The 10,901-nt window shown below is 34.9% G+C and overlaps 1 protein-coding gene across 1 annotated transcript in view; it reads left to right on the top strand.

Moving 5' to 3' along the window:
• The first annotated feature begins 3,962 nt into the window (after nt 1-3,962).
• LOC113176871 (cytochrome P450 2C9-like) overlaps nt 3,963-10,901 on the top strand; it is a 35,579-nt gene continuing 28,640 nt past the window's right edge. Inside the window, exons 1-3 of the mRNA XM_026381423.2 lie at nt 3,963-4,145; nt 5,354-5,516; nt 5,694-5,843. Coding sequence (XP_026237208.1) covers nt 3,978-4,145; nt 5,354-5,516; nt 5,694-5,843 — 481 coding nt within the window. The 5' untranslated portion in view covers nt 3,963-3,977. The remainder of the gene's footprint in view (nt 4,146-5,353; nt 5,517-5,693; nt 5,844-10,901) is intronic.

The raw sequence follows: 10,901 nt of genomic DNA, 5'->3' as shown, positions 1-10,901 counted from the left end.
AGAAAAGACAGCTGAAAATACTTTATAATTAATAGAGTTAAAAAAGCAAATCCATTTTAATTAAGAAAGGATAGTGTTTTCAACAAATTTTTCTGAAACAACTAGGCACTTATTTGCAAAACGATAAATCTACAGGTAGATATTATAACCATGAAAAACAATAACTCAAATTAGGTCACAGATTTAAATATAAAACGCAAAATTATGAATTCTGAAAAGACAATATAGAGATCCTTCAAATGCACTAGCAATGCCCTTTTAAATACTGTAACAAAAACAATATCCAGGAAAGGAGGAACTGATTAATAGGCTTTGTCTAAGATGAAAAACTTCTACTTTGCAGAAGACACTACCAAAGAAATAAGAAGACAAACTATAGACTGGTGAAATACTTGCCAATGACATATCTGAAAAAGGACTCTTAAGCCAGGCCAAGTAAAACATTGTGCAAAACATTTAAAGAGTTCTTTCTAAAGAACACGAAAATGACAAATAAGCTTACTGAAAATCGCACAACATTATATATAAACAAACACTTATAAACTAAAACAAAACTGATGAAAGTTAATGTTTGCAAGAAAGTGGTACAGTGGGGCCCATTAATCATTGCTTTGGGCACTGAAACCATTCTGCATTATTGTACAATAATAGATACATGCCATTATATCTTAGATAAAAGCTGTAGAATATACAGTACATAGAGTGCACCTTATGTAATCTATGATCTATCAATGTTGGTTTGATTGTATCCAATGAACCACACTCCTGAGGGCAGCTGATTGTGAGAGAAGTGAGTTGATGTGCACAGAATGCTTGTGGAAACTGCAGAATATCCAGTTAGTTTTACTGTGAAACTAAAATTAATAAATTTTGTTAATAAAAAAGTTCTAATCTACAACTCAAGCAAAGATGAGGTTTTGGTACCCTATGAATCTTAAGGGTTTACTGCTGATACCCTCCTAAGTATTAAGACAGGGTGATAGAAATTCCTTTGTGATTTCTAAGCCGAGGGAAATGAGAAGTCAGGAGCAGAAAAACCAGGATTGAGAGAAAGTCTTACCTTGCTGAATTGGTGATACTTTATCCCATTGCAACACCAATTGCTCATTCCTTAAAATAAAAGGAAATTTTAAACAAAATGACTGCAGAGATCCCTTCTATTTTTAAACTATGATTTTTTTTATGCTTTTAAAGGAAGGATTATCAGGAGCCTCAGTTGGGAAACAGAAAGGATGAGCTAAGCAGGGATAAACATATTTCAGGGAATAAAGGGATTGCTTTAGAAAGACCAACTGAGTTGACTTTATGCAAAATAAGTTAATGTGATTCTTTAGGGTTCAGGGCTCTGTGGGTCAGGCGGCAAATTGACTTTTTATTTTTCCCTCGATAAAGTATTCGCCATGACTAGGGATCACTAAAGTTATTTTAATTTTTTATCTGGGAATTATAATTAAACATCATAGTGGAATTCATTTTTATGTATTTGTACATGCACACAATATAATTTGGTTAATCTCTTTCCTCAGTACCTCCCTTTCCACTCCATTCCTACCATCACCAACACACCCCTTAAAAAAGCTAATCACTGAAATTATAAAGCTTATACAACCAAACTTTTCTGACCTCTGAATCGATAGATATTTTCAGTAATTATTAATAAAATTCATGTTTATCTTCAAAGTCCACTTTTTAGTCTGAATTACAAAATATTGAACTTTGGATACAAACAGAAAGTGTTTGAGACCCACACAGAAGTCAATGCCTCTTTTCTTTTTAATATACATTCTTTAAATTTTTGATTAACACATGAATTGTACATATGTGCCTTGCTATCACAATGTTCTATTTCTATGCACACATATGACATGCTTTCATCAAATTCATATTCTCTTTAAATATGTCCCCAGGCCTTTTCAAGCCTCAAGTAACCACTATTTAACATTTATTCTACAAATTGACTTTCTTTAGCTTCCACATATAAGAGAACACATATTTATTTTTTCTGTGCCCTTGTAATTTCAGATAACATAATATATTCCAGCTCTATTCATTTTGCTGCAAAGACATTATTTCATTCTCCTTTTTTGGCTGGATAATAGTTCACTATGTATATACACCACATTTTTTTTAATCATTCAACTGATTATGAGCACCTAAATTGGTTCATTGTCTTAGCTATTGTGAATAGCACCGAAATAAACATGGGCTTGCAGCAAAGATATCTCTTCAGCATTCTGTTTCCATTTTCTTAGGGTATTTATTCAGAACTGGGATGATTGGGTCTTATCATAAATCCAGTTCTCATGTTCTATTTCTATGCACACATATGAAGGAAACTTCATTTCATTCTGCACAATGATTTTATAATTTTTCCACCAATAGCATATAAGAAGTGTCTTCTCGAAGGGAAGGGTACAAGATGCAGGTGCCATGAATTCCGGCAACAGCTTTCCCACCTTCAATCCCTGTTACTTTGGCCAAGGCACTGCATCTCCAAGACCCAGCTTCCTCAGCTCTACAGTGAGAATAATTTTCCTTTGACAAGGAGTTTGAGAGATGTGAAAATTCTTTGTGAACTGTCAGTTCCCCTAAAAACATGATTAAGAAAAGATTACATAACAATCTTTCTTAAGAACAGCTCAGAAGTAACCATACTAACCAATTTAGATAAAATATGATTGCAAAGCATTTTGCAAACATGCCTTTGAGTAAGCATCAATCTCAGTGATCTGGTAACACACATCATTCCAGAAATCGTGGAAGACTTCTTATGACTCAAAGCTGCCTCCCCTTCAGGTCTGCAAGTGGTGTTGGTTTGCACTTTGGGTTTAATTCCTTTCTCACTTTCATCATCTATTACCCCCACAACTGTAGTTCTGTCTATAATTTCCCTTCACTGCAGTGCATCATTTCATTTTTTATTTCTGACAATGACAAATGCAAAATAACTGAAACAGCTTGTCTGGAGGTGACAGGGAAGTGGGAAGCCATGGTTCTTTGTGCTCCCCACTCAGTTTCCTGAGGTTGTCTCTTGCCACATTTCTGCTGAGCAGGTTTCATCTCTGCAGTGATGGGCAGAGGAAAAGGCAACCTTTAATTTCCTCTCTTGAGCACCTCTGGTCCTACTCACCTGAAGTCAAATTAGGAGCTTCTATTTGATGGGAAGCCTGTGCTTTATGAACAGAGTCAGTGTGATGAACTTTCACAGTAACTAACATTTTACGGGGTTTGCTTTGTTTTTCTAAATTACTCTTCCTGAGCTGCGGTGAAGTCATAGTATATGTACCATGTGATCATCCAAGCCACTCATTCAGATCCCAGCTCACAATGTCTCTAATTTTCCATTTGGAAATTTAAACAATAATACTGTCTATCTTTCTAATTATTTAATGTTGAAGTCTGTGCAACTTTAGATAATAATTTGATGTTTGGTGATTTAAAATATATGAATCATGTTAGGTATTTGGTGCTTTGTGGAGAAATGATTCTGTAAGTAGCATATTAATACTAGAAAGCCTTCTATTACTGAGATAAAGTTTCCCAGTGTTTAATAGCAAAAGATAATCTTCACACAATTCAAATAATATTCCAAACTAACCCAAGTCATAAATTCCCAACTGGTTATTACTCTAAGAATCCAAAATTAATTTTATTTTCATGCATCAAAACTTAATTTTAAATTTTCTCAGTGATGAATGCATATTGAAAGCAAGTGGGGTATTTTTTTTAATTGTTGCTAACGGGTCACCAACCTAGTGCATTTAAAGTACTGTCACCTGCATGGGGACTGGAAAAAAGAGAACATCACTAGAGAACATTTTATTTTTATCCCAGTCATTGAGAGAAATATTACTTAGAAGGATTAAAGTCCACCTAGGTGAACGGCCTCTCATAGGTCAGAGTTACAAGTTGAATTATTAGAAATCATTATTGAATTATCAGAGTTCACAGTTGTCTCAGTAAGAAGGAAGACTTCCATGGATCCCATTGTGGTCCTGGTGCTCCTTCTCTCCTGTCTGCTTCTCATTTCACTCTGGAGACCCACATCTGGGAGAAGGAAGCTCCCTCCTGGTCCCACTCCTCTACCAATTATTGGGAATGCCCTACAGATAGATTTTAAGGATGTGAACAAATCCTTAGCAGAGGTAAGTATGTTTTATGCTCCTTCAGTGGCTTGCAAAAGGCAGTAAATCATCGCCCACTTAACCATAAAATATATTTTTGGATGCACAGTATTTTACTAGATAACTTTAAAGCAAAATACTACATGCAACACAAGCTCTGATGTACTTATTGCTTTTTCCAGTTTGTCACTGTCAGATATTGTCCAACAAAGTAATGATTTTTGTAACTACAGAAACATTTAGATCCTTGTCCAGTCGAATCAAGATCACAAACTGGAAAAACTAGTGAATGCTTCTTCCCTTTTTTCTTATACAGCCATTTGGAGTGATTTTTGCCTGAAGGTCAATGCTAAGAGAGTGCTTATGAGTAGAGAGTTCATTAAATAAATCATGGACCATATTAGCCCTGTGTTTAATTCGGGATTATCATAAATAGAACTTCTCTGAAGAATCTACTTTTGGGCAAAGTCAAGGAAATAACTGTGGGTCTGGAATACCATAAAGAATAAAAGAAACGAGCAATGAGTTAGGGCCCATTTGATGATATCAGCATCTTTTGGGTTTCTACACAAATCATTTGTCTAGGGTCAAGAATGTAGGAGAGTAGAAGAAATGGCTCTTCTTAGTAGCTGCTGCATGTCCTGGTGCTACCTATGTAGTCTCATTCTCTGAATTTGTTGCAGGAGTAGAGTCTAAATGGAGCTTGGAAGTAGGATCATATAGATTTATTTAAAACTGTAGATTTCTGGTGCTCACCACAGGACTACTGAGTCAGAATATTGTTGAGAAGAGTTTTGCAGGTGATCCTGATGCAGTCTGTTTGTTGGGTATTAAATTCATGTTGTGTATTCAGATAAAATAAATTGCTCAAATATCAGGTGTTGAATAGGCAGAGGTTCTAATTTATGTCTCTTTTATATTAGCTTTGAGGCACTAGAAATTAATTTGTAAAATAGGGCAAATATGCCTGCTGAAAATGTTGACTTGAGAATTAATTATAATATGTGTACAAATTGTGTGGCCATTGAATGGCATATCATAAACCACCTCTAAGTGACAGTTATTATAATCACTATCACCTTTGTATGGGAAATTTTAAAATATTTGCACCTATGTGTCATAGAACAAACATATTAATTACAATAGTAACAACCGTAAGAATCAGACATGATATGTGCATAAATTATTATTTCTTTTGCTAATATTTTCACATTCTTTCTCACTTTCAGTTCTCAAAAGTCTATGGGCCTGTGTTCACTCTGTATTTCGGCATGAAGCCCACTGTGGTGTTGCATGGATATGAAGCTGTGAAGGAAGCCCTGGTTGATAATGGGGAGGAATTTGCTGGAAGAGACTCTATCCCAATTTTTGAAAGATGTAATAAAGGCCTTGGTAAGTGTGTGAATGCATATGGGTGTGCACATATGTGTGTTGGGCAGTAGTCATGGGGGTGAGGAGGATGTTTTGAACAGACCAGAATAGCTCCTCAGGCAGAGTTTGTCCGTTCACATGTGACTTTCCTCTGCCTGGATGGAATCTCTCTTTTCCCTCTGTTTCTCCTCCTTATAGGAATAGCTTTCAACAATGGAAAAACATGGAAAGAAATAAGGCACTTCTCCCTCATGAGCCTGAGGTATTTGGGCATGGGGAAGAGGAGCATTGAGGACAGAATTCAAGAGGAAGCCCGCTGCCTTGTGGAAGAGTTGAAAAAAAACAATGGTGGGTGCCTCTTTATGTCATCAACCTTAACAGATTACTGTTTTGATTGACCTCCTTGCAAGTGTTTCAGGCTGAATGAGATCTTATATTATGATCCCTAGTTGTGACCCCATGGGGAGAAGAGATGATTTCAACCAGAGAGGTAGAGTATTTTTTTTAACCAATGTATGTGTACACATATGACCGACCTGCATTGTCAGTAGTGAAAAAAAAAATTTTACCTGTGTACGATGCATATATGCACACATACTAATCCACAAGACTCCTCAAATTCTTTCTACCTCCTTGGCTAAAACAACACTTTTTCTAAAAGCTTATATCCCTGTAATGTTTAAAAGACACTGTCATTCAAGTAGCTACCTTATCAAGTTAACTATTGTTGAGATGCCCTACTTTTAATTCAGAATGCTTTTAATTCAACTCTCCTTTATTTAGAGTCTGTCGATGTAAATTTGTGAACTCCCACAAGTAAAGCACATTAGCCATTTGATCATGCCAATTTCACTTCAGAGATTCCTCCAGAAAAGGAAACTTTTCTGATAATTTAATTTGATTACATTATGTGTCAGACAGTTTGGCCTATGTGATGAGAGGGTTTTCAAGTTTATTTTACATACGATTCTTTTGAGAATTCTATATAGGATGATGTCTAATCATTCACAAAACTCATCTTTGTCCAACTAAATCAAATTTGAAGTTCTGTTAGAGACAATAGATATAGTTCCTAAGCATCTTTTAAACTTTAAATCCAAAAATAAATTTATTCATCAATTTCACATTTTTAAAAATTTTTTTTAGTTGTAGTTAGACACAATATACCTTTATTTTATTTATTTATTTTTATGTGTTGCTGAGGATCTAACCCAGCACCTCTCACGTACTAGATGAGCGCTCTACTGCTGAGCCACAACCTCAGCTCCAATTTTTGTATTGGATGCTTTAAATTCTTTAATACAAAAATTACAGTTTTACACCATACAGTTAAGTTCATTTTTAAAAACTTGCACATACATTCCGTTTCAGTCCTCATTCACACCCACTTTCCCTTCACTTCTCCAAACCCTACTCTCATTTTACTCTACAGATCTTCCTCTTGCTTGTTTATTTATTTTGATTTTTGCTTTATACACACACATGATGATGGAATGCCCTGTGTTATATTTACATATGAACAGAGCATCATTTTGTTAAATTCATTCTGCATATAACACTTCCTTATTTTCTATGTTAGGCATTTTGATTATGATGTGTCTTAGAGAATATCTTTTGTAATCTAGTCTATTTGAGGTACTGTTTGCATTCTGAATGTGGATGTTTATGTTCTTTCTGATGGGTAAGTTTTGGGTTATAATATTGAAATTGTTCTTAATGCCTTTAGACTGTATCCTCATGTTCTCTGCTAGCCCAATGACTCTCAGGTTTGTTCTCTTGATATTGTCCAAGAGTTCTTATGTATTCTGATCATATTTTATCATTTTTGTGCATTTGTTTCATACTATATACTCAAATTCATGTATGCTGTCTGCAAGGCTTTAAATTCTGTCTTTAAGAGTGAAGGTCTAATTTCTACAAAATCAAATCTGTTGATGATGGTTTCAGGTGAATTTTTAATTCTATTCATTGTGTCTTTCATTTCCAGGAGTATTGATTGGTTTCTTTTCAATAACTCTTTTATAAAATGATCTTTCATCTCTGAATTTCTCTATTAATTCCTCATATATTCTTTTATTTCATTGGATATTTTTCATTATTTATTTATTTATTTTAATTAGATATATATGACAGCAGAATGTATTTTGATTCATTGTACACAAGTGCAGCACTTTTCATTTCTCTGTACATGATGTGGCCTCATACCATATGTGCAGTCATATATATACCTAGGATAATGTCCATCACATTCCACCATTTTTCCTGCCCCCAAATCTCCCCTCCCCCTTGCACAATCAAAGTTTCTCCATTTTTTCCATGTCTCCCATCCCCATTATGGATAAACAACTACTTATCAGAGAAAATATTGGCCTTTGTTTTTTTGGGATTGGCTTACTTACCTGCGAATGCCATAATTTTGTTCTCTTTTAATGATGAGTAATATTCCATTGTGTATATATACCTCAGTTTCTTTATCCACTCATCTATTTAAGGGCATCTAGGTAGCTTTCACAGCTTAGCTACTGTGAATTGAGCTTCTATAAACATTGATGTGGCTGTGTCCCTGTAGTATGCTATTTTTAAGTCCTTTGTGTATAGACTAAGGAGTGGGATAGCTGGGTCAAATGGTGGTTCCATTCCAAGTTTTCCAAGGAATCTCCATACTACTTTCCAGAGTGGTTGTACCAATTTGCAGTGCCACCAGCAATGTATTTTCCCCCCACATCCTAGCCAACTCTTATTGTTGTTTGTATTCTTGATAGCTGCCATTCTGATTGGAGTGAGATGAAATCTTAGAGTAGTTTTGATTTGCATTTCTCTAATTATTGAAGATGTTGAACATTTTTTCATATATTTGTTGCCCATTTATTGATTCGGTTGTTTGGTTTGTTTTTGGTGTTAAGTTTTTTGAGTTCTTTATATATCCTGGAGATTAGTGCTCTATTTGATGGGCGTGTGGCAAAAATTTACTCCCCAAATGTAGGCTCTCTCCTCACCTCATTGATTGTTTCTTTTGCTGAGAAGAAGCTTTTTAGTTTGAATCCATCCCATTTATTGATTCTTGATTTCATTTCTTGTGCTTTATGAGTCTTGTTGAGGAAGTCGGGACCTAATCTGACATGATGAAGATTCAGGCCTACATTTTCTTTTGTTAGGGTCAGGGTCTCTGGTCTAATTCCTAAGTCCTTGATCCACTTTGAGTTGAGTTATGTACATGGTGAGAGATAGGGGGTTTGTTTCATTTTGCTGCATGTGTATTTCCAGTTCTCCCAGCATCATTTGTTGAAGAGGCTATTTTTCTCCAATGTATATTTTTGGCTCCTTTTTTCCAGTGTGAGGTAACTGTATTTATGTGGGTTTGACTCTGTGTCTTCTATTCTGTGTCATTGATCTACATGTCTATTTTGGTGTTACTATACCTTTGTAGTACAGATTAAGGTCTAGTATTGTGATGCCTCCTGGTTCACTCTTCTTGCTAAAAATTACTTTGGCTATTCTGGGTCTCTTATTTTTTCAAATGACTTTCATGATTGCCTTTTCTATTTCTATGAGGAATGTTGTTGGGATTTTAATTGGAATTGCATTGAATCTGTATAGCACTTTAGGTAGTTGGCCATTTTAACAATATTAATTTTGCCTATCCAAGAGCAAGGAAGATATTTTCATTTTATAAGGTCTTCTTCAATTTCTTTCTTTAGTGTTCTGTAGTTTTCATTGTAGAGGTCTTTCATCCTTTTTTTAAGTTGATTGCCAAGGGTTTTGTTTTGTGGATATTGTGAATGAGTAGTTTTTCTGATTTCTCTCTCAGAGGATTCATCACTGATATATAGAAATGAATTTGTTTTAAAGGCATTAATTTTATATCCTGCTACTTTGCTAAATACCTTTATTAATTCTAAAAGTTTTCTGGTGGAATTTTTTGTACTCTCTAAGTATAGAATCATATGCATCAACAAATAATGATAGTTTGAGTTCTTCTTTTCCTATTAATGTACCTAGGATAATGTCCATCACATTCCACCATTTTTAAATTTTAATTTAATTTAATTTTTTTCATCTGTCTAATTGCGCTGACTAGAGTTTCAAGGACTACATTGGATAGAAGTGGTGCAAGAGGTATTCCTGTCTTGTTCCAGTTTTTAGAGGAATACTTCTAATTTTTCTTCATTTAGAATTTTTTTGCCTTGGGTTCAGCATTGATAGCTTTTACAATGTTGAAGAATGTTCCTACTATCCCTAGTTTTTCTAGTGTTTTGAACAGGAAAGGGTGCTGTATTTGGTCAAATGCTTTCTCTGCATCAATTGATATAATCATGACTCTTATCTTTAAGTCTATTGATGTAATGAATTATATTAATTAATTTCTGTATGTTGAACAAAACTTGCATCCCTGGAATGAACTCCACTTGATCACGATGCACTATTTTTTTAAATACTTTTTTGTATGCAATTTGCCAGAATTTTATTGTTAATTTTTGCATCAATGTTCATCAGAGATATTGGTCTAAAGTTCATTGAACATTTTAATAGTCAGTATTTTATAATTTTACTGTGGAATTTCATCCACTTATCCAGGATTCTTTGATAGGAAATTGTGTATTTTGGGGGGGAGGTGGGATTTGTTTTCCTGTTACCTTATGTTTTCAGAAGTCTTAGAGTTTTGAATCAATTGAGATGAATTCCCCTTCCTCTTTTATAAGCATGTTCTTTCATATATAGTTATCTTTCTTGTTCTGAGATTTTTCTCTGCTATATATATACATATATATATATGAGTAGGACTCAAGGAGTGGGATCTGGAGTTCTCCTCTGGCTGTTCCTCCTTGGGACATGGTTGTTGGTTTAGGGCTTTTGTCTCCCCAATTATGTGCTTTGAACTAATGATAAGGCTCAGGTGGGGTTAGATCACCTGTGGATTGAGATTCACTGCTGCTTGGGCTAGTTGTATGTATTTTTTAGCATCAGGATCTCAACTCTGTGATCTTGAAGTGTCCCAATCACTTTCTAGTCCCCCTTAGAGAGAAGGAGATCCAAGAATAACACTAATGTCACCAACAGAGAGACAGCCCTAAGATAAATGTCCAGTGTCTACTTTGACACTAACTGCCACCTACATAGGAATGGTGGGGTCAGCATTTAACATCAATACATACAGTAAAAAGCTGTGAACTAGAGTGAGCATTCAACAGCAGGTGTCTACTATGCAATCCGTGTTCTTTCATGTATAGTTATCTTTCTTGTATTAATAATTACAACATAAATGGGGTTAGAATTACATAAACTATATAATTCTAGCATTCAGTAGGATTCCAGATTCTTAGGGAAAAAGAAAATGAGATAGGAAGGTGAGAAAAAGTTTTAAATATTTTAAAAAATGATCAGAGGAGATGCAGGAGGTGGGTAGTT

This window comes from Urocitellus parryii, chromosome 5, assembly GCF_045843805.1.
Source record: "Urocitellus parryii isolate mUroPar1 chromosome 5, mUroPar1.hap1, whole genome shotgun sequence".
Taxonomy (NCBI): domain Eukaryota; kingdom Metazoa; phylum Chordata; class Mammalia; order Rodentia; family Sciuridae; genus Urocitellus; species Urocitellus parryii.
Note: the sequence above shows the minus strand (reverse complement) of the source record. Positions and strands in the feature narration are given on the sequence as shown.